This window comes from Aspergillus multicolor (assembly GCF_047715735.1).
Source record: "Aspergillus multicolor strain CBS 133.54 unplaced genomic scaffold BDW74scaffold_16, whole genome shotgun sequence".
Taxonomy (NCBI): Eukaryota; Fungi; Ascomycota; class Eurotiomycetes; order Eurotiales; family Aspergillaceae; genus Aspergillus; species Aspergillus multicolor.
In genome coordinates, this window is record NW_027395967.1 from 2,885 (window position 1) to 25,312 (window position 22,428).

General features: G+C 46.6%; 9 protein-coding genes across 9 annotated transcripts; 3 read left to right on the plus strand and 6 right to left on the minus strand.

The window, feature by feature from the left end:
- Positions 1 to 6,612: 6,612 nt before the first annotated feature.
- Positions 6,613 to 8,041, minus strand: BDW74DRAFT_185708 (uncharacterized protein; the record flags this gene model as incomplete). Its single annotated transcript, XM_073731087.1, has 7 exons — positions 7,762 to 8,041; positions 7,487 to 7,625; positions 7,371 to 7,408; positions 7,168 to 7,301; positions 6,979 to 7,116; positions 6,694 to 6,922; positions 6,613 to 6,651 (listed from the first exon to the last, which is right to left on the minus strand). The coding sequence occupies exons 1-7, from the start codon at positions 7,981 to 7,983 to the stop codon at positions 6,613 to 6,615; spliced, it is 939 nt and encodes a 312-aa protein (XP_073582697.1). The 5' UTR covers positions 7,984 to 8,041.
- A 1,002-nt stretch (positions 8,042 to 9,043) lies between these two features.
- BDW74DRAFT_31303 (uncharacterized protein) lies at positions 9,044 to 9,352 on the minus strand. The gene has a single exon (XM_073732496.1). It carries the CDS (start codon positions 9,294 to 9,296, stop codon positions 9,084 to 9,086), a length of 213 nt encoding a protein of 70 aa, XP_073582698.1. The 5' UTR covers positions 9,297 to 9,352; the 3' UTR covers positions 9,044 to 9,083.
- Positions 9,353 to 9,561: 209 nt separating this feature from the next.
- Positions 9,562 to 10,612, minus strand: BDW74DRAFT_185710 (uncharacterized protein; the record flags this gene model as incomplete). Its single annotated transcript, XM_073731088.1, has 3 exons — positions 9,562 to 9,810; positions 9,862 to 10,470; positions 10,532 to 10,612. The coding sequence occupies 3 exons, from the start codon at positions 10,610 to 10,612 to the stop codon at positions 9,562 to 9,564; spliced, it is 939 nt and encodes a 312-aa protein (XP_073582699.1).
- Positions 10,613 to 12,388: 1,776 nt separating this feature from the next.
- Positions 12,389 to 13,363, plus strand: BDW74DRAFT_179063 (isoprenoid synthase domain-containing protein; the record flags this gene model as incomplete). Its single annotated transcript, XM_073729350.1, has 1 exon — positions 12,389 to 13,363. One exon carries the CDS (start codon positions 12,389 to 12,391, stop codon positions 13,361 to 13,363), a length of 975 nt encoding a protein of 324 aa, XP_073582700.1.
- Positions 13,364 to 13,661: 298 nt separating this feature from the next.
- Positions 13,662 to 15,240, minus strand: BDW74DRAFT_185711 (putative mannan endo-1,4-beta-mannosidase F; the record flags this gene model as incomplete). Its single annotated transcript, XM_073731089.1, has 5 exons — positions 13,662 to 14,076; positions 14,136 to 14,264; positions 14,314 to 14,587; positions 14,621 to 15,027; positions 15,078 to 15,240. 5 exons carry the CDS (start codon positions 15,238 to 15,240, stop codon positions 13,778 to 13,780), a joined length of 1,272 nt encoding a protein of 423 aa, XP_073582701.1. The 3' UTR covers positions 13,662 to 13,777.
- Positions 15,241 to 15,402: 162 nt separating this feature from the next.
- On the minus strand, positions 15,403 to 16,770 carry BDW74DRAFT_154947 (uncharacterized protein). Its single transcript, XM_073724758.1, has 3 exons — positions 16,686 to 16,770; positions 15,685 to 16,631; positions 15,403 to 15,630 (listed from the first exon to the last, which is right to left on the minus strand). Exons 1-2 carry the CDS (start codon positions 16,728 to 16,730, stop codon positions 16,092 to 16,094), a joined length of 585 nt encoding a protein of 194 aa, XP_073582702.1. The 5' UTR covers positions 16,731 to 16,770; the 3' UTR covers positions 15,403 to 15,630; positions 15,685 to 16,091.
- Positions 16,771 to 17,675: 905 nt separating this feature from the next.
- Positions 17,676 to 18,908, plus strand: BDW74DRAFT_154953 (uncharacterized protein). The gene is made up of 3 exons (XM_073724759.1): positions 17,676 to 18,153; positions 18,202 to 18,286; positions 18,343 to 18,908. The coding sequence occupies exons 1-3, from the start codon at positions 17,823 to 17,825 to the stop codon at positions 18,614 to 18,616; spliced, it is 690 nt and encodes a 229-aa protein (XP_073582703.1). The 5' UTR covers positions 17,676 to 17,822; the 3' UTR covers positions 18,617 to 18,908.
- Positions 18,909 to 19,015: 107 nt separating this feature from the next.
- On the plus strand, positions 19,016 to 21,241 carry BDW74DRAFT_168488 (DUF4246 domain-containing protein; the record flags this gene model as incomplete). Its single annotated transcript, XM_073726837.1, has 6 exons — positions 19,016 to 19,525; positions 19,561 to 20,127; positions 20,203 to 20,259; positions 20,304 to 20,316; positions 20,367 to 20,657; positions 20,775 to 21,241. The coding sequence occupies 6 exons, from the start codon at positions 19,016 to 19,018 to the stop codon at positions 21,239 to 21,241; spliced, it is 1,905 nt and encodes a 634-aa protein (XP_073582704.1).
- A 235-nt stretch (positions 21,242 to 21,476) lies between these two features.
- Positions 21,477 to 22,391, minus strand: BDW74DRAFT_185713 (YoaK family protein; the record flags this gene model as incomplete). Its single annotated transcript, XM_073731090.1, has 1 exon — positions 21,477 to 22,391. One exon carries the CDS (start codon positions 22,389 to 22,391, stop codon positions 21,660 to 21,662), a length of 732 nt encoding a protein of 243 aa, XP_073582705.1. The 3' UTR covers positions 21,477 to 21,659.
- Between the last annotated feature and the right edge of the window lie 37 nt (positions 22,392 to 22,428).

A 22,428-nucleotide genomic window follows, 5' to 3' on the forward strand; every position in this document is an offset into this window, starting at 1 on the left:
GTTTATTCTACAAGTAAAGTAAGTGTGTTTTTATAATAAAAAAGATTAACTTCTTGGGGTATATTATTACCCTGGAGGGTATTAAAATAGAGCCCTTGCAGGTAGTAATTATTATAAAATAACCTAAGCCATGTACAGTCCGCGAGATTCTTGCTTTTATTAGGTTTATAAACTAGTATAGGTATTTTATTAAGAAATACTCTTAGCTAATAGCTCCGCTTATAAACCTGTTAAGAAAGTTTATAAACAGGACTTTTTAGTTAGTAAAAAGTTAAGAAAATATTATAACTATACTGGCTCGCGCGGCCTTTATTATAATTAAGAAGGCCTTCCGCGAGATAATAAACTTAACTTATTAAAATAAGTTCTTGCCCACAAGGCTAAAAAGTAATACTTCCGGCCAGGCAGTTTGTAGTATCTTAACCTAGCTATATAATAGCAGGTATTAAAGGCCTATGGTATTTTTCTTTAGGAAAATATAGCTATCTAAGTATAACTATAGGGTTAGCAAGCAGGAGCTTCTTACTATTATTAAAAGCTTTTATAAATGGCGGCACTACCTAAAAGGTTATTACATAAAAATTAAAGTAATCACGGATTATAAAGCCCTGTAAAGCTTTTAATCTTAAATTAAGACCTTATTATAAATACAGATTTATTAGTCTTAGTTTCTTGCGGGATTTAACTTCCGCGTGGTTTATAAAGCAGGCAAGCTTAATCCTGTAAACAGTCCTTCGCGAAGGGTAAATTATATAGATTTAGCCCGCCGCGAGGACAAGCTTAAGTACAGCACTTAAGTATTAAACAAGCTATAAAAATAGCTTAGTTTAGCTTTTACAGGAGAACCAGATCCATGTAACAGCCCTGTAAAGAGGTTTATCTTGGCCTTACAGGCCTCCGCGGATTAGCTTATTCCTATATACTTAGGAGAGCGGCTGCTCGCGAGGATTATAGCAGTATATAGCATAAAAGTTAAAGTACTTTATATCATGCGAGTAAGAGCTTGCAAGATTACATATAAGGTTAAACCCTACCATAATAACCCTTTAGTAAACCTCGCGGAGAGGCTGCCTAAGCTGCTAAAAAAGAACTAGACTATGCAGGAAGTTTACAGGGCCCTGGTAGATCCTGGTAAAGAGTTTATTATATTTAAAGGGGGTAAATTAAAGCTAGTGCGCTGGTTAGATTAGGAAGGATTACTTTTTTATAATAGGAAGGTATATATTCCTAACTAGCATTTCCTATACCTGGAGATACTTGTAAAGCTATATAATAATCCCCTCACGGGATATTTTACTAAAAAGAAAATACAGGAGCTTGTTACCCGGTAATTTTACTAGCCACGGATGTAATAATTTATATCTTAATATTATAAGGCTTACACAGTATGCTTAGGTTCTAGGGTCTTGCGTGGTAAGCAGCAAGGGCTGTTACAGCTACTACAGGTTCCGCAGAGTATCTAGGAATAAATTAGCATAAATTTTATTACTAATTTACTAGTTAGCAGGTGGTCCGCGGATCTAGACCAGCAGCTATATAATGCCATCCTGGTGGTAATGGATTACTTAAGTAAGATAGCTTATTTTATCCCGGTTTGCAAGACCATTAAGGGACTAGAACTTGCAGAGATTCTTATTTATAAGGTAATTAAATTACATGGTATACCTGCAGTAATTATAAGTAATTATAAATTAGTCTTCGCGCAGGGGTTTTAGTTAGAGCTTATGTATTACCTAAGTATTAAGTATATAATAAGCACCGTGTACCATTCCTAGATTAATAGCCAGATAAAGCACTTAAATAGTATTTTAAAGCAGTACCTGCAAAGTTATATAAACTTTAACCAGGATAACTGGGTTAGCTTTTTACCACTTGCGGAGTTTGTGTATAATAACATAGAGCAAGCCTTTATTAAGATAACACCCTTTTACATGGTAACTGGGAAGGATTCAAGAGTAATTATGTTAAATAATTAGCTAGATATTACTAACATGGCCAAGCCAGGCACTGCCAGGCATGCTGCAAAGCTCCAGGAGCTTTATAAGGGGGCTGTGTAAGCCTTAAAACAGGCTTACAAGTACTAAAAAAAGTACTATAATAAGAAGCACATCGCGAAGACCTTTAAGGTTAGTAAGTTTATATAGGTTAGCTCCAAGAACTGGGATAGTGTCTGCCTAAGCTGGAAGCTAGGTTAGCAGTATTATGGTTTATAAAGGATAAGTAAACATGTTAATAAGAATACTTACCAGCTAGATACTCCTGCTGGGTTCCGCGGATATAATATTTTTCATGTTTTCATGCTTTGCGAGCACCAAGAGCTTGACAGCGTAGACCTTATAGAATAATTCTTAGTGCGCCTTGCGGATAAAAAGGCGCAGGAATAGACGCCCGAAGCCATCCGCGAGCGAAAGCCCGCGGAGGATAGCAAGGAAAATAAGACCAGTAAATAGTTATACCTTGTTAAGTAAAAGGGGTATACAGAGAAGGATAATACATGGGAGCCTGCAAGTGGCCTATAGTATTTACAAGTCTTTAGAAAGTTCTTACAGGAATTACATATAAAAAAAAAACCTTTAAATTTCACGGGTCTAGCCTGTAAAAAAAGAAAATACTCTACCTAATTATATATAGGCCCCGCTAAAAGGAAAAAATAAAAAAAAAATATAAGAAAATATAAGTAAATACTAGGTACAGGCGCCCTTATTTTTTATAACCACCTATTTACGCGCCCTAAAGGTGCATTTCTAGTAAAGTTATACTAAAAAAAAATAAAATGCTTACAAGACTCTTAGGCACGCGAAAGGAAACACGCGGCCAAGTAGTATAAGTAATTATTATATTTTTGCTTAATTCCCCCGGAGATACACTTGCTAAACACAGGGTGCCCGCGGGATAACCCTAAGTATAGCTTTGTGCACTTATTATACTCCTACCCACGGGGTGGCTTCGCGCCAGCGCGGGTAATAAGAATAGCCTTATGATTTTAAGCCTGTTTTACTAGCTAGTCCCGGGAGCAATACCTAATAAATTAGACATGCCTAGTCACCGGGGCGAAGATCCACGCCCGTTCACGGGTAGATAGGGACTCTACGCCTGTTTACAGAGCCAAGCTAGGGAGAGTAAGGGGATTCCTAGCGCTATATGCAGGCAAAGGACCCAGAGAATACTTTATAAAGCAAGCGGTTACCTAACTTATATTATTTACCGCCACCGGAGGCAGGGTATCCCAGCTGGTCCAAGGGAGTGGGCCCTGCAAGGCAGGGGGTAATATAATTAGATTAGCTAGTAGCTAAAGGTAAAGTTAGCCGGTGCTTATACTTGCAAGGGTACTAAGGCTCTGTGCTCGCGGAGAGTAAGAGTATACATGGAAAAAAGGGGCTCGCGGAACTTACTAAAGCTGCTAACCACGCGTAAATATTAGTAAGCTATAACTCCTCGGCAGTAAAAATAATAACTTATAAAGGCAGGTGTACTGGCGGAGTGGCAAGCGGCCATATTATAAGAATAGCGCACGCTGTAAAAGGGAGCGCCGCGGAGGTGTTTTGCCCATAACAGGCGGGAGGAGGCATAATAAACCCCGGGAAAGGGGGGCTAACAGCCGCAGGATAGTTACTGTAAGACATGGTAATAGTAAAGAATTATTATTATTATTATTACTATTATTACTAGTGCCGGGGCGCGGAGTTCGCGGAGTTCACGGACTAGTAACACATGCATGTTAGTATTACTTGCAAAGAATTATAAGCATATGCCTGCAAAGAGATTACTCCGCGGATAAACTAAGACTAATGCAGGAGCAAACACTACCTACAAAGTAAGGTTAAGTTAATATAAAAGTTAGGGTAGGCTAGGCCTAGCGCTGGCTATAAAGTAAAGGCAGCTATAAAGTAAAAGCAAGGCTTTTTATATAATAAAGGCACTATAAGGCAGAAGCTGGGCTTGCTGCAAGCAGAGGCAAGGCTTGGGCCAAGTTAGCTAAGTAAAGGAAGTCTTAAAAGGGCTTACCTTAAGAAAGTTAATATAAGCTAGGGAAAAAGGAGAAGAGGGAGGATTTAAAGCGGGAAGGAACTATTTATACCCTGTGTGGATAAAGCCTTTACCTTACCTTTTAGCTATAAACTTACCTTTAAAGTAAGGTTTACACCCCGCGAAGTAGTAAAACTATAATAGCCTATATAATAAAGTTAAGACTAGTATTATAAGGCGGAATGCCTTGTAAATAGGCTTCTAGGTAAAGAGCACCTGCAAGTTAAAGAACTTGGGAACCGCGGAGGTCCATGAAGAGTAGTAATTACCAGTAAGAAGGCCTTTTCTTTATATTATAATAGGTTTCCCGCCCATGAAGGAGGTTTTACTGCCGTGGAGGGTTTTTACCAGCGCTTGCATGCATGTATCTAAGGAAGTTAGTACTGCTTACCCCGGCCTTGGGGACCAAGGCCTGCGAGGGGGGAGGGTAACTATAAGGCCACGCTTACTATAACGCCTACTTACTATTTGTGAATGCCTAAGGCACCCTTTAAGCGCTAACTAAGCGCGCACTAAAGACAGATCCCCGTGAAGGGGGAATTCTAATCTTTAGCATTAATTTATATAATAAACTGGGTTCTTATTAAATACCTTTACTTCCTCCTTTCCCTAAGCTGGTATCGCAGATACGTTGATTTTAATCCATCAGGGAACCTGCTTCTTACAGAACTTATTAAAGTGCTTAAAAAACTTTTAAAAAAATACCATAAATATGCTAAATTATTTATAAAACTAAACTACTAATTACCGCAATATAAAGAATGTTTTAAAGCTATAATACTATTAATACCCAATATAAAGTTACCGCAGGTACAATAATATTAAAAATCACCGGCAAAGTTACAAGCAAAAACAAAGTTTATTTATAAGTTTAAAAAAGCGGGATATATTTAAAAATCAAAATTATATATATTTTTTAAGGCCGATAATAGTGCTAAAAAGAGATGGAAAAGGCGCGTGGATTAAGGATGGATAACTAGTTATTAACTATTATATTTTAAATAAAGTAATAGTTAATAACACTAACCAAGCACCATATATAAGGCAGAAAAGAAACCTCCTATAAGGAGCCATGATCCTAACAGTTTTTAATATTTAATAGGGTTATTATAACCTATAAATGGAAGCTAAGGATATTTATAAAATTATATTCCTAACAAATATAGGATTATACAAATGGGTTATTACACCTATGGGATTAAAGCAACTACCAGCTAAATTCTTAAGGTTTATGACTCACGTACTGGGAAAGTTCTTGAACAAAACTATTATTATTGTACATCCTACTGAACATAGACCTTGAATTGTAAAACTAGAAAATCATCAATGATTGCCAAGAACAACTTGTAGACATTCTTGTGCAAGCTTCCCCTAAGTTGGGCCTCGCACAACTGTTCCATGGCGGTGTTCAGCATGATTTAAAAAATCAGCTTTCCGTGCCAGCGACTCCTTCCCACAAATATTGCATTAAACTCCACTGTTCGGCCAGGGGGGTTTAATATGCTTCCGTAGAAAATGTCTGGTAAGAAAACCAGGTGTTGTATGTTTCGCAGTCTGTTCCTTAAGCGGAAGGTTAGGATTCCCCAGGCAAAGAAAGCAGATCATGGGCTGCTTTTTTAGATTCTTGATCCGCACGGATTTTATTGCTTGGCGCAGGGCAATCTTGGTATTATCTTTTAACACGTGCTGTTGCCGTTTGGCAGGAGTATCAAATTTGTTATTATTATTATTATTAGGTGCGGGCCAGCGGCAAGATTAGCTGGTTTAAGGCGTGGGTTGTCCCTCTTCCACGGAGCAAAATGCATTTATTATGTTAATTGCATTAAGCCGGCGCTGGTACTCCTCTTTAAGAGTGGTACCCGGCATAGTTAACATGGCATTAATTAGCGCCAGGTGTTGTGGAGCCATGGAGCTCTTATGCTCCAGAGTATTTATTACCTTGGCAGTTACCAGTTTCCCTGCTAATTGCTGTTCAAGGTTAATCACGGGTTACTTATTCCTATAGCGCTCTAATTTGTCCTGTATTTATTTATTCCGCTGTTGCTGTTTCTTATTCCACAATTCACAAACAGTAATATTATATTCTTCCATCTTCTGGTTCTTGAGAAGTTCCAGCTTCTTCTATACCTTAACAGAGTTATTAGCATGTTCTGGCATAGCTTTATAATTTTCCCACTTTTACTTGCGTTTGTTAACCTTTTCCTGCCGGGCGAGCACCACCGGGAGCATATTAATAGCCTTGGATTCTTCGGCAGTGAGCCTGAACAGCCAATCTGGATTAATTAACACACTAAATAAACAAGCAAACCGGACTAATAATATCTGGGACCCTGTTTTGCGGATAATGCCCTAAACATCAATATTAACATCCACCTCATAATGCCGGACAAAGGTACAAATATCCGCGTGCTAGAGAATAACATTCTGCAAGGCTTCTGTTACCTTATCTATCTATTAGGTTAGCTATCCGCCAAGCAAGGGAATTAGGATCAAGGAATACTTACTGCTATTATTAAATTCCTTGGCTCCAGCGTATCAGAGGTTATATAGGTGGGTAATCTAATCAAAGCCTGTGATCTTACCACATTAGCGTAACCTGGATCCTAGCATAGCCGGCGTCATTTGCTTGTCTAAGTTAATTTAATATCCGGTGGGTTCGCGCTTTACTTGGCAAAACACGAACTTGTCTAATAGTTTGTTATTTAACGGCAGTGGTTGCTGGCCCAAGCCATCTGGAACATTAAGGCTGTATAGTTTCTCCGGAGAATCCAGCACTGGCCCGGTCTTTGAAAATTTTTTAAAGGCCTGGATGTGAAAGAGCATACTCAGCAAATACACATGCGGACTAAGAGTCAGGCTTGGGTTAAATATAATTTCTGGGATCTTGAATTTATTCCTAACCATTTTAGTCAGTGCAAGTCCCCAAGGAGCCATTAGATTAATAACACCTACGGAGCTTTCTTTCCGAGGAATCTCTTTGTGAAGTCTGGTTTGAGGTAAATAAACAGCCGAGGTCGTCTGCCTTGGGGATCCCGAATGAATTTTAACCCTATATCCCGATAGCGAAGGTGTAAAAGCGCCCCCGGACGGCTTGTGGTATAAGCTGCAAGCTGGCAATAGAAAAGTATCTGAATACATTACCAGCCGCAGGCAAACGTCATTTCGGTGGTAGTTAAAAAAACACGTGCAAACTTAGCAATATCTTTAATATACATGTTCTTCTTTGGTTTCCTGACAAGTTCGAGCTCCTTCTCCTTAGCCACAAGTGCAATAACCTGCAGGAAATTAGAGACTGGTTTTTTCTAGGTGGAGTACTAAAAACCTTTATTACTTATATCTTTTACTTTGCGTTGGATTTCTTTGCTTAGCCCTGAGGCTGTTTCTTGTTTAAGAATAAGATGCCACCACTTCTAAAATGTCTTTAACAAGCTCTTGGTTTTAATACCCGGGCAGTGTTAACTATTCTTGCCACAACAAATATCACACCTCCAACTAAATAATCCATATAGGAAACAGACCGTCTCTTCTGAATCTAAGATTAACTTCCAGTGTAGTACCGGATTAACACCAATATACTGGTAATATTTATTAAGGAATAACTAATAAGCTTTGTATAGTATATAGGTAAAGAATGCTTACCTACCTCTTCTAATATAACCGGGTTTCATCTAACCTTTCCGTGGTGCCATCGGCGTACCGTTTCTGCCGAAGTTGTGAGATATCCAAGCGGTCTACTTTGGCCAAGTGTTCTTCTCGAGATAGCTGGCCCTTATCATGAAAACTATTATTAGGATCACTGTTATCGCTGTCTAAATCCTTGCTATCAAGTTCCGCGTTAGTGTTAGAGTCACTATCAGATTTGATATCTGAAAGGACCTTGCTTATGTCAGAGCTGGTATTATTATTGCTCTGACCCCGCTTGTTGTTATATTTGACTATTTGGGAGCAAGCTGCCATTATTATGCTTGCGAGCAATAAACAGATTTAGGAAGGGAATGTGGTAGGAAGGGTGGAGAAGAAAGCCAGAGATAGAAGTTAGAAAAGAAGGACATGGTTGATATTTGTTCTGGAAAGAAGAGGGTATTTAAATAAAGCAACTTGCTGAGTTGTTGATGTTAGCGCCAGGAACTAGAAACCATGGCCTGCGTGGAGGAAAGCGTCCCTGGTCGTGGGAATATGTACACGTGATTTCGTAGGGGTGGCTGGTTAAAGGGACGCTAAAAACAGCCGCCAAAGCAGCCCTTTTTGGCACCTTTTTAACCGTCACATCAGTAAATATAGTTTTTTTTAAATAAGCAGATACAGCGCTAAGAAATTAGTATTATAAATAATTTAGGCTATTTTATAAACTCTGCAGGGCTTAAGGGCTGCTTTATATATACTAAGTAATACTATTTATATTATTAAGACCTCTTCTTACTGCAGGGGAAGTTAATGCCTGGGATTATAAAGTTTTACTTAACTTTATTAGCCCTTTAATCTTCCTTTAAGTATATTTATAAAAATATTATATGCACATGCTGCGGGTGTAATTTTTAAGTATTTTTTAAACTTTATATTATGCAGGTAATTCTGCCCTCTTACTTAACTAAATTTTAATTTTTTTACACGCTTTTAGTGGCATGGTGGTTAATTAAAAATAAAGACAGGATACGCGATAAGTTTATTAGGGAAAATAACTAACTAATTAGGAAGAAATAACTAACCGGGAATTATGTTATCCTCTGTGTACGCTAAGTCAGCACCCGTGCTAACTCAGCCTATCCGCGGAAGATCCTCCGCGGATATCTCTTAAGTTCTCGTGGAAGGGCTATGTACAATGTCATGGGCCTTACAAAAATTCCCGTCTTTTGATCTTGTAAACTAGGACAGACAATACGTGCTATAAAGTGTGGAGTTAGCACTTGGTGCAGCATTAAGCCCTCAATCCAGCAGTCTCCATTATCACCCTGATCAAGTCCGCATTATCCGCACAATGTCATCCATCTACCCTTGTCCAGTGGGTTCTGCCCCCCCCGGATTCTACTGCTTTGAGAATCGACACGTGATAATCTGCGTCAGTTGCAGAAGCTGTTACTCTTCTGTCCGGCACAGCGTTGCTTGTGGTGTAATGACGAGTATGACCCCGACTGGGACCATGACTGGTGGATGGGATGGTTTATTGAGCAGGTGAGGGACAGCAAAGATCCGGAGGTGGTCAGAATGCTAGACGTGCTCGGGTCGCTTGACCTCCAAGGAAATGTGAAGGCAAGGGATATAGATAGTCTCATAGCAGGAGTAGCAGCAACGGAGATCGAAGGGCAGAAAGAGCGGAAGGAGCGAGAGGCGACGGAGGCCTTTGTACAAGGACCGGCTGATACCAAAATTATAGAGACAAGTAAAACGAAGTAAGTTATTGTTCCGTTACTGTAGTCACTACGCTTCCATGGTAACTAGAAGTTGGACTATTGTATAAAATGGACTGTGGTCACCGTGAGTGTACGAGCAATTTTCTTAATGCTTCATAGACACATCGTAGCCATGTCCACGATAAGATCAGGCACTATAGACACTTAATGCATGTCCACTAAGCACTTCCCGGATGTAGCTCTCGAGAGTGCGACCCTTTAAGTCAGGGTAGAGCTCGTCTGCAACGAGGTAGCCAAGGTACCTGGCGCATTCGGGGGTGTTGTCGCCCCTGATGCCCCACGAGTTGAAGTACTCGTACTGGGCTCGTGCCTGGTTAATACCGCCGCTCACTTGCCTGACCTCCGCCAGCTTGGTCTCGATTTCAGCTGCAGAGACCTGACAGACAAGGTCAGTGAGAGAATACGGTAGCCACTGACATTGAAGTACCTTTATCGCTTCTGGTTGTTCTCCAGTGACCTTTTCGACCAAGCGGAATACCTCGTTTTGGGTGAAACTTTCAGTGTAGGCAAAGATCTTCTTGTTGAGGGTTCTGGGATTGCTGATAATCTTCGCAGCATAGAGACCGACGTCACTAATGTCAGTTAAGGCAGACGGCACGTCTCCATCACCAAGAAACATGTTCTGCGCCATGGCCAGTGCATAGTCGAAGCGACCGGAAGGAACACGTGGAAGGGTGATCTGGTACCACCAGCCAACGTCGATCACGGTGTATGGAAGTCGAAGGCGTTGAACATGATCAAGTATCTCCTGCTTAGCATCACGCAGCTGCATGACGCCCCGAGGTGCGACGGTCGCCCAGAAGCAGGGCACGTAGCGTTGCACCCCCCCGGCCTTGGCTGCAGTCGACAAAGCGATTTCCTCGGTCAATGACTGGTAGTGAATGGTAGAAATTACCACGTCAATATCATGCAGGATTTTGACAAGGTCATCCAAGGGGCCTTGAAGGTCGGCGGCGACGATCCTGACCCCGCGGTCTCCAAGCCTCTTCACAGCTGGTTTCGTCAGAGACGCGACCCTAACCAGGGCGGTGATCTCCTATAGAGGCATCCATGTGTCAGTTTCTTGGAGCTTAAGAGCTAGAACACAGGATACCCACAAAGTGGTCGGCTGCATTGAGCAGCCCATGCACAACGGACCGCCCGGTCTCGCCGGTGGCTCCAACAATTGCCACTTTCATCCTGACAGATCAAGACGGGGGCTCTTTCCAGACTTGGGACGCTTCGGGGCACAATGGGAGTTTAAGAGTTGAAGCAGAAGGTGACAAAGCACCGCGGATCGTGTCCAGTCAGTGGATCTCCGACGGAGCACTTTGATTGGAGACCCTCTAAGTATTTTTGATTTATGACTCGATCTGCCTGCATAGCGCGAGCATAAAATGGCTGCGTGCGGGGCAACATCATTCCGCGTTACAAAATCCTCCGACAATCAATACCCTGGGTATTGGTCGTACCCAGCGCGTTGTTGATGGATTCGTTGGTGTATGGAAGTTGGAAGCTGTCGTCCAGTCCCAAAAGGCGACCCAATGCAATCATCACCGACCGAATCTTCCTATGAGGTAGTCCACCAGGGAGAATGCTCTACCTATCTCGCTAGAAACGTGGCTGGTGGTCGGTATCATTTCTCCAAGTGGTTCATCGAGTTTGGTCCATCTCGTCCTCATTCCCGGGCGTCAGTGGCCTGTCGTACGTAACAAGAAGTATATAGTTGGGAGAATAGCGTGTGATGGATTTACCATGGTCGCTTGGCTGCAGGGAATCGTATAGAAGGTAAATACTGCACACAGTTTAAACCATTTGGTAGTCACCAGTGATATTCGGGGTTACGGTGGCCGCAAGCACACGACGACAGCTCCGCCACAGTTCCCATACAGCATGAGTGCTATGATGCAGATTTATGGTGCTAGGTTGTTCGGTTGCCAGCCACGGCCGTGTGAGACCTTGAACTATAGATCCAATTGTTGTTGTTAAAGCCATGGGACGCGGCTTTTAAGCAGGGCTAAGGTTTTTAATTCCAAGTCTTTTCCTCGTCCCGATCGCGCCGTCCATTACTCTCGTGTGAGTTATCTAAAAATTGAATGGTGGACTTAGGGTTACGGTTGTTGGTCGGGACCCCGTTACGGCCTCATGCTCACGGTCACGATCACGATCAGGAGTTTAATATATATCGTAGGGCAACGTACGGACAGCGGCACGTTGGAATTCGGGTATCTAAGCCAGCCAAACTGTTGAATCGCAGAATAAAAGCAGAACCATAAACCGCCGACTAATAAGGCCTATACAGATCAGCTGAACGTCTACGTTCCGCTTTTGATCCCACCATTTCACAGTTTCCGATCAAGCGATAGTTACCTTTAGCAGCACAGCTGAGGAATAATTCTGTTTCTGATCTATCATAGGACATACGTGCGGATCCTTTACATTTGTCTGGTGATTGTAGCCGAACACCCGATGTCTGTGGACGTGGCTGGGCTGAAAAGTACACAATCCGGGCGCATCGCTTGGTACGGCACAACCTGGGCACATTACCAACTGATGGTTCCCGTGGGTGAAATGAAGACTGGGAACGCAACTTGGGGTTAGGGCATGACTTCGCCGTTGGTCACTTATCGCTAAACTCGCCATAAGCATGCGTAATCATGGCCGGGTCGTTTAGCGACGGCAAGCATCAACTCTTTCAGGGATACTGTCTCGAACCTGACGGCAAACCTCAAGGCCTCGAAGACGATATTGCAGGGACCTGAGTCAGGTATGAATCAGACACCGCTTGGCAAGGTGGCGTTTGATTCATTTAGCTGAAATGTGTAATGTTTTTCATATGCTGCGTGATACTTGACAGCCCCGACCGCTACCAGAGTCTCATGAACCAATATAAATATCGTCCTCGATCACAGTTTCGGACTCCCATCAAGCCAGAGTTGCTAGAATTGCTTTGCTCTCGTGTCCAGCTATTCGAAATGTCCCCCTCGTTCTCAGATTCACTTGCGTCTACCAAGGATCACTTTCAGAGTGTAGCCCGGAGATTTGTCCAAGATGTCGTCGTGTCTTTACCTCCATTTCCATCGAATTCAGTGCTTGAGCGATTTGTTGTGAACAAAGCTCTCGAGGTGGCATATGCGCAAGGCCTTGATGTCGAAAAGGTCACCAAAATAGCCAAACAGTCTGTTGGCGTTGCACTGTTGGTCTTCAGCCGGCATGACCCGGAATTGCAGCAACTAATTGCCCTGTACACGACTTACTTTTATCTCGTCGATGACTTCGGAGGGGGTTTTGTCGAGCATCTCAGAAACTTCGGTCGCAATTTACTACTCGCCAAGCCGCAAGAGCCCCTGGTGCTAAAGGAATGGATAAACGTCCTGAAAGAGCTTGATACGTTTTATGGAAGGCACAGCGCAGACACGATACTGAGCGGCACACTCGAGTTTATTACGGAGGCCGTGTTCGAGGTCGAAAGCGCCGGTCATCTTCAGATCCACCGGTCTGCAAAGAAGTTCCCGAATTATCTGCGCATCAAAACGGGGGTGGCTGCACCATATTCGAGCTTTCTCTTTCCCGAAACGAAATTCCTAGAGGACATCTATCTCAAACAATATGTCCAAGCCGTCCCCGACCTCTTGGAGTTTACATCCTTCGTGAACGACATTCTCTCCTTCTACAAGGAGTCCATTGCCTCCGACGAGCGGGACAATTACTGCTACATCTATGCGGCCGCGTATGACCTCAGCATCGAACATGCTTTGGAGCAACTGGTCAACAAGACCGTTGAATGTGTGAGAAATGTGAGGTCCATCCTTAGCTCGGCACCGGAATTGCTGGAGTATGCGGAGAGCTACATTCAGGGCTGTATTGCGCTTCATTTTTATCTTCCTAGGTATCGGCTGTCGGAACTGCACTTGTTGGATGAGAAGGGAACTTTTGCTTCAGGTACTTGAGAAACAGGGATTTTGTCTGTAGTAAATCTCCCTTACAGAAGCTCAGCCATAAGAGAGATCACGTACTGACATATAATTGTTCGGTCGACATGGCTATTCTGTTCGCTTGTTCTAGAGGACGCGGTGCCTTGATCTAAGTCATGATTAGTACATATCTAGAAGACTGCTATAGATATATCAAGCTCCCGTTTTCTTAACCAAGGAAAAGACCTAATCACCATATGTAGGATCCAAAGGAGCGCCCATTTTATCTTACCAAAAGAATCAGAGCCGCGTCATCTATTGTTTTAAATAAAAGATTTAGTTGTGTTTATTCTCTGCCAATGAGCAACCCAACGGTATACAAACTAAACGTATTAAACAACAGAAGACAGCTAACCCGCCATAGTGCGTCGCGAATGGTAAGCGCCTACACTATCTCGCAGCAATGCGTTCCATATGCTCCGTCACCATACAAGTATACTCGTCTGAGCCATAGTAGATGGTGTTGCCATCGTTGTGGGTCTGACCGGAACTGAGAGTATCTCCCCACTGCCAGAAGAGATCACCCGCAATTCCAGTCGAACTGACAGCAGTCGTCTGCCAGGGGACCTCGATCGCACAGTGATCCGACGGTGCGCCGTACTCTTCAAACAAACATGGCTTGCCGGCCGCTGCACAGGCTGCACCGTGGGTTCTGGCCCAGAGATTGCCCCAGTCGTAGGATACTCCCCCTTTGAAGCGTGTCAGCTCGGAGACTTTCGATGATAATACAAGGGAAATGAATACTCACAGCTGCCTGGGTAGAGATGAAAAGTGCCAAAGTCAATAGTGTCGATGGCAAGGTTCGCAGCAAAGTCGAGTCCTTCACCAAAACTGAAAGGGTAGCTTCCATCAGAACCCTCTTCTAGGCCGAAGCCCTCTACCAATCGCGTCAGCTCCGACTTACGATCGAGGGCACCAGGACTTACCATCACCAATTGCAACCATGTGCAGTGGATCGAGCGATTTGATGTAAGCACTGGTCTCGGAGATCCAATCAAACAGAACAGAGGTGTCGCAGCCATTGCAGCGAGGTTCGTTGGCTAGTTCCCAAGCAAAGATGGCCGGGGAGTCAATGAAGCGGTCAATGACGGCCTTGATGTATGTCCGGTACGCAGCCTGGATGTTGGCGTTGGTGTACCAGTCGGTCTTTGTGGTGCCACCATAAGCATTAAGGTACGCGGTCATACCGCCATAGTCGTCCTAGTTGTTGACGAAGTTGATAATTAGCTTGACACCGCGCTCTTCAGCAGAGCTGACGACAGCGTCCAGGCGCTGCAATCCGTACTGTCCGGTATTGATGGTTGAGACACCGCCCGAGTGCTTCTGGAACCAAACCTGCCCAGTCCCAGGTTCGGTATTGACATCGTTGAAGCCCCAAATCCGGAGAATCTTGTGTCCAGAGTCTGCAATGTGGTCCAGGACAAGGTCGACGTCCGCATCATTGGTCAGCATGCTGATCCAGTATGAGTTGGAGCCGGCAAAGTAATTTGTGACCCCATCGATGGTGAAGTTCAAGCCACTGGCTGATGGGAAGTCAGTCGACGTAGGAACTGGGGTCCTTGTAGTCGTCGTGGTCGAGGTTGTACTTGTTCGTGTTGTCGTGGTGAGGGTGGTAGAGGTAGCAGACGAGGTTACAGTTCCTGGAATTGAGGTCAGTGTTCATTCGGCGGGCAGAGCAAGAGTGGCGTACCTGGAAGACATTGACTATACCACTCGTTCTGGTATGTGCAGACATATCCCGAGACACAGGTGGTGGCGCCTGACCAGTTGTTCCCTCCGCATTGCCCGTACGCAGCACTCTGGGCCGCAGCAGCACCCACTAAGGTAAACAGTGAAAGAACCTGTCTCTTCATGATTGAATTGGAACAGCAGTGCCACTGCATTGTCCCTGGTACAAGAAACAGAGTTCAATGCCTACTGATATATAGTTGAGGGAGGTGCTCCGTTCCCATCTTGGATCTCCGCGACTGAAGCACTTGCCGGTCACAAGATCTCGGCTAGGATGCCCTTAACTACGAAGATATGCTATCTGCTTACTTGCCTTTATCTTGAATGCGGCCATACGGACCATAAGGCCGTGGAGGGACCAGGGTGTGCCTTGCCAAGATGGTGTATCCGTGCTCGTTAGGGAATAGCCTCAAGCTACCCCAAGCACCCCGGACTTTCCACCAGCCATGTTTATGCAAATCTGCAGGAGTTGTCGGAGCATACGCATGATACGGCCCGCAGGCCGTCTTTAGTGTCTGCTCTGTCCGTCAGCAGCCTTGAAAGGAACCCCAGTTATGTATGGTATCTACCTAGGTACCATACTATGGTAGCATTTATTCCCTCACGACGCCAGTCGCGATCGATTTTCCCAGCCCACCATTTTAAAAAGCTGAGCCAGCAGGCTTCACTATCATGCCATGCAGCTGGGTCCTTAATTCAGGCGATGTAGAACCTCGGTTGTGTCAAACACCACCGCTCGACAAGGACGGCATAAATGCCCATCTCATCGGCGCCGCCCATCTTACTGCTCTTGGCCACATTGATAAAGGAATGAGGAGATCTTCACGAGTGATAATTCTTGATGTCCGAAGATTATCCCTGGCGTATACGTTTGTTCTAATACGCATATAGTTGCCTAGGGCTCTGAAACCACTGGTCATTCACCAGGCTTCGATCTTCGCGTTATGTTATGTACAAGTCCGCCACAACGCCACGGTTACCCCTTATCCGGGCCCATGGTACTACAGAGCTCATGGTTCAAGGTATGAGACAGCCTAAGCTGCTTCCTGGGTGCCTTCCCACCCTTCTTGGGCGGCGGTCTCTGCGGACCTCCTCTGTACACTCCATCCTCATCAGCTAAGCTTCGCAGTTCAGCGAGATCAGTGGTCGCGATTGACACTGACACTGCTTGGCTGTTTACAAACTCGACTGAAAGCCGCAATGTCTCGAGATCGCCTTCGATGCTGTAGACCAGAAGAAGCGTATCCTCATCGGTTATCGTTTGCTGGTCAGCAACGAGAAAGGTGGTCCTGTCTATCACGGTCTTGGATGTATTCTCCTGCAGGAACTTCGCGATATCTTTGTGCTTCCAGTCTAGGAATGGAGATTGGAAGCTCTCAACCGGGGGGTTCGTGACGGAGTCCTTGGTGTACTTGCGGAGTTCGTCGCCGTCACTTGTTGTGAGAAGAATAAGACTTGGAGGTGAGTCAATCTGGCTGGCCGCTTCATAAGCCGTGGAAAGAATGGACGAGAGGACCTGTCACCGTCAACATTCCACTGCTTCAGCACAATATACCGTTGTTTTCCATACCTTGGACGACACCTCGTGGGTGCAGATGATAGGAATCAGGCTCATTGTAAGTCTTGTGCTCGGTGAGTGAAGGTTCTCGTATTCTGAGTTACGGTGCTGAATTGAGGGTTTGCTGTGATCATGAAGGGGGGTAGATGTAGGGAGTGAGGGGGTGTCAGCCTACGTCATCCTCTGGGGCCAAGAACCGGTTCTAGACGGCCGATCGACAATCCCACAGGCCCGGTCCGTGATGGAGCTGCATAAGCGAGATGCAAAATGGGGCGAAGGAAGAGGCTCATGGCACGCCTGAAATACGCCTTGAGCCATTTTCACTCTATGCCCCCCACGTAAGGTGACGTTACTGTTTAACTTTGTCAACTCCCACTCGCGCTGCTCCCCCTTCTTGGTTACACTTACACGAAACCGAGTTCTCAGCTTATCTTAGACTTACCAGGCTGCATCTTAGCCTTGAGATAGAGCACCGCAATATGTCGTAGGCAGTTTCCTGAACAGTCCTGTCACAATATGCTCCCATAATAACCAGGAGTCTCAATATATCTTCTCGTTCTTCAGCAACGCCCGCGATACCAAGTGCATAGTGTATGCCTCCAGATGTTTGTGTCCGGGGTCCCACGGCGGTACTCATGTTTTGGGTAAGATTACCATAGAATTGAGCGTTGCGTAATGCCCCCGTGCTACGATAGTAGGGTATGTGATGCTTTCTTTTTCTTCTGTCGGGCACAGCCTGCCTCCGAGTCAGGTTTCAGCACCAGCAGTCCCTGCGGCATCCGTTTTACACCATTTATCTCTGTTGATCGCTGCAATAAGAACCTGCTTGAGTGCTATCACCCGGGCACAGTGCAATGTACTGACGAAAGCTTACAGATTTAGCGCTTACGGGGCGAATATCAACCAATGTTTTAGGAAGGGCAGTGCAGGGCGTGCCCCTGGTCATGTCTCAAGGTATACATCGAGTAAGGCTTTGGGGGCCGTATGCATCTTTATCACAGATTTTTAGCGAGTACAGTATCCGGCTGTGCCGAGTCCGGAAATGTATATAAACTGCTCACTACAACATGGTCTCTTGATCATCAACCTCAACCTCCTTCTACCCCGAGTAAGAGTCATATCCTCCTGCCTTGCAAGCTATCCCTGACCATGCGTGTCCTTCTCCCCGTTCTCTTTGGAGCCCTGACTGTTGAGGCAGCCACATTCGACTGGGACTGCACCAATGCCCTAGGAACCTGTCAGAACTATTGCTTCTACGCGCAATGCCGCGGTGGCGCAGGGCAGCAGTTCACCTACGACGCCGACACATCCAACCGAGGCCCGCGGAGACGGGCGTCGGGGTGCAGCAAAACCCCCTGTAGCGACACCAGCTTGTCGTACTCGAGCTTCGGCAACTCATGCGACGAGTTCCCGTTTGCGAGTACGCAGGAAGGCGGGTCCGGCGCACGCCTGCGCTGTGTTGATTCATCGGAGAACAGCAGTATATCGACCTGCCCCCTCACCCGTCCGCATTCTAACAGAGTTCTAGGCGAGGGCGGCCAGCTTTCGAACTTCTACGGCACCATTAACGACGGCGACACGTTTGGCATCACGATCGAGAACTGGAAGGGAGCGTAAGTCATCTACTATATCCTCCCAGCACTGCCCCTGACCCGATACCTGTTCTTAGGTCTTACTGCGAGGACAACCCCACCTGCACCAACGACGGGGGCGAGTTCTTCCTCGATCCCACCGGAAACTTCGTGGACGGCAAGAGAAGCATCGCCGGCCGAGGACTCCAGCTTGATCCGGGCTACAGCACGCCAGCGACCAAGCTTAGGACCATCAAAACGGAGGACGGCGGTGAGCATCTGGTAATTGCGGAGGACTCTGGAAACCCGCTCAAGGCTGGTGATGAGATTTGGAGTGCGCGTCGGAATGCCACCCTAAAGATCGTCGAGTGAGAAGGTCATTCCGTTGGCGAGAATAGAGAAACAATTTCGTATATAGCCATGTGCCATAGAGATAAACGAGGGAATAGGGTGGTATGGTACGGTAGGGCTGGTGTGGTGTAGATATCGTGAGTTTTAATATACATTTTGATGAGTGTATACCCCATCTAGCTGTTGCGCATTGGGTTGTAGTTTCTGCACCCTTTGGCCAAATATAGGTAGAGATGAGGCTACGGGTACAGGGCATTGCCCCAATATCCGATGTAATGCTTATGGTAGTGGTTAGCTGATGCAGATGCTTAGCTTGGAGCAACCTTGATTCGGACGATGACTCACTACCAAATGCCATTTGTACCGACAAAGCGAAGCCCCCACTACGACTTCGCCCCGTCAGTTGTCCTCCGTTTCTCAATGGCTCGCCCTGCTTTCCTCGACAATAGCGGTTCTGGCGCTCTCCGGGTTCCAGGCTTTGGGGACATCCCTATCCATTATGAACTTGACCCTGACGCCCGCTTCGCCCACGGATTCGAGTGGCGACAAGCTCCTGCTGTGACTGCCCGGGAGTTGGCAATGACAGCGGTAATGAACCAACTTACCGACCGTCCGGGATGGGATAGTGCGATTTTCGACACCATTGTCTCAAACTGGCGCGAAGACATCTTTGCTTCGACACAACTCATGAGCGACAAGGCGTGGAGTTGGTGCATTGATAAGCTGTACGACAAAGCCGCATATTATCGCGAGCACGGCTACATCAGAGTCCTCAACACTGGTTCCTGCGTCTGTAAGTCAGACACCCCCGCTGTCCATGGACTGGCTGCAGGAATTCGAGCGGAGCAAGGGCAGAAGCCAAGTGTGGTTGACCCCTCGCTATACCCGCTGGTCTATGGAAAAAGTTTGGTCTTGACTGAAGGAGGAAGAGTCGGGCTGACAGCATCTTGAACTGCTATGAGCAGGCCAAAGTCGCACCTCCACATAGTGACCAACGGGTGAGCTCTGCGTATGTTCAGCGCCAGGTCGAAGAGAAGCGGTTTCTACCTCACGGCGTTGATGTATACCATTCCCACTCGGATCGTATTGAATTCTACTGCTGGAGTTCCAACTACCAGTGCTTGCCCTGTGAGGTGCCCTGTGAGGTGGCCTTTGCTGGCCAAACCGCGACCGACGTGAGAATCACCTCGTACATCAACGATCTGCATCCTCGGCATACGCGTCTGTACAATTCCATTGAGAAGACGGTCTCACTGGCTTTACAGTCGTGGAACGACTGTCTAATTCAAGAGAAGCGAGGCTGGGATGATACCCTCAATGACAGTCAGCTGGGGCCTATCCCGCTCCGGATCATCACGTACGGTGTGGAGTGGGAGAATGAGTCTCCCTCGTCGCTGTTCGCTTTTGATGTGCCCAGTGAAGGGGAGAAGAGGAGGTACCACCAGGCGAGGGAAGCAATGAAGGCGAGCATGGGCGACCAAACGGAGAAGGGCAGAGCAAGATATCGCAAGGCCAAGTCGGCACTGGAGGCTGTGAGCCATGTCCAGGGGAAGGAGGACAAGGAACTGCCACCCCCTGACTAAGACCTCTGTGAACAAGCCCGAGAGTACCTAGAGCTCCCCGAAAAGGGCTCATCGACTCCTATCGACGTTCCGGATGACTGGGTAACATCGCCCATAAAGCATGGCAAGCAATCCGGCATAAACAGCGTCGCTTGTTGCGTTTTAAGCACCCTGAGCCTGGAACTGCCTTTAGCTATGAAGAGTGGAAGGCAATCAACACCACGATAGAGCAATTATCGACATGGTCCGCGAAACGAAGCACTGGCCCCGTCATTGGTCCTTCGAGCCAGTCACCCAGCCCCACGAGCCATACACCATCCACCTGCAAGACACTTTCCGAAGGCAGGGGCTGCAGGTGGTTGTCCAGATGAAGAGCATCGAGCTTACGCCAGAGACTCCGGAACACCCAGGGATCGAGTGGCAGCTCGAGGGCCAGCTGAACGAGCGTAAAGCGGCCGTGGCAGTCCTCGCAAACGACGTGCAGAATATCTCCGAGCCACGTATTTCATTCCGACAACGCGTCAGCCTCCACGATTACTTCTACCAGTATGCCAGGTGGCGCATCACAGGGGGAGACTACCACCACCACTTCTGATACGGCCCATCGCTGGGAACAGAGATCGCAGCGATTGAGGCAATTCTGGGCTATGCACCAATGGAGCTATTTCTTGATCGCCAGGCAATCAAGAGACACCAGGACACCGGATCCATCGCTACACCGCAAGGACGACTAGTCACCTTCCCCAATGTAATAGAGAACCGGGCCGAACCATTCCAGTTGGCTGATCCGACGCGCCCCGATCATTATCGTTATATCAAGTTATATCTAGTAGACCCCCATTGCCGGATATGTTCGACTCGCAATGTCCCGCCTCAGCAGCATGACTGGTGGGCAGGAGCAGTGAGCAACGACCTTGCGGCGGCTGGCTTTCCGTGGGAACTGGTGGATCAGATCATTCAGGGTACAGAGGGTTGGCCGATGGGAGAAGCGGAAGCAAGAAAGCACCGCGAAAAACTCCTGAAGGAGCATCGGTGGAATGATCTGGCGAGACTGGGTGCGATGCGGTTTCCCGGATTTCATTGACGGGTGCCGGTAGACGGCTGCGAGTAGTAGAGATACCTATACAAGGGAAGGCAGCCGTCTTCCCTTTCACGCTTGTTGGTTGGAAAGCAAAAACAAGACCCATGGGAGTATCTGTTGTCGGTTGTGTATTTTCCAACCTCAGTACAGGAAAACCAGGATATCATAGATTTTCGGAGTGGGCTTAGCAATTTTATCACAGGGCGTGATTGAGGACAGCTACAGGATATATAGTTTCAATGTCTATCCTATCACCGCAATAGAATGCAATCCTTTTTGTCTCTTAAAGCTACTCAGAACTTCCAACATCCCCCAAGAACAATGCAGATACCCAGAGTCTCAGCTCTCCATGTACGGCTTACGAGTATGAGTTCATGAAGCACCGGGCAGGAACATGCGGTATAGTACCAACGTGAAGGAATCACTTGTTAGACTGTCTCCGCTCGATACGTCTATTCCCCAGCAGCGACACCGTCACCACTGTCTTTCCAACTGCACACCACAGCAGTGCAAACGATGAATTAACCGCCCGCTGAGCAAATGCGCCCGCAAAGCAGCCCGCGGTGAGCATGACCAGGAACATCACTCGTCGATCCCGCAGCCGATTATGTACCTTCAGCAACCCCGGGTCCACCACCACGTCCACATACGCTGCCGTTGCCATGGCTGTCGTGATCTCCGTGATCTTCAACGACCGACTCATCGCCACCTGGCCCCCTGACGAGAACGCCAGACATGCAATCACCCCCAGCGCGGCAGGGCCCTCTGGCTTTATCGGCAAAGTGTACTGCACAATCATCCCGACGAAGACCAGAACGGTCTGAATGATGCTGCTTAGAAGCAGCCAGAGTCGGCGGCGGACCCCAAACCAGTTTCCCAGCTGGCCCATCACCAGACCCCCCAGAACAAACATTCCCAGGCTCATGCCAATGTTGGAAAAGCTGTAGGCGTTATTTGCGAGGCCTGCGACCCCGATCGCGAGGAAGAGCGTGTTGCCTGTTTGGTTGGAAGCGAAGCAGGCGTAGTCGGGCCATGCTGCGGCGTCTTGGATGCCCGTTGCAAAGGAGAGCAGGAGGAGTTGGCATTCAAGGAGGAGATCTTCGCGGATGTCTTCATTTAGGTAGGACCAGATTTTGGACAGAGTGGGCTTCATGATAACAAGAACAAGAGGTTGGTGCGTCTCGCGTGAA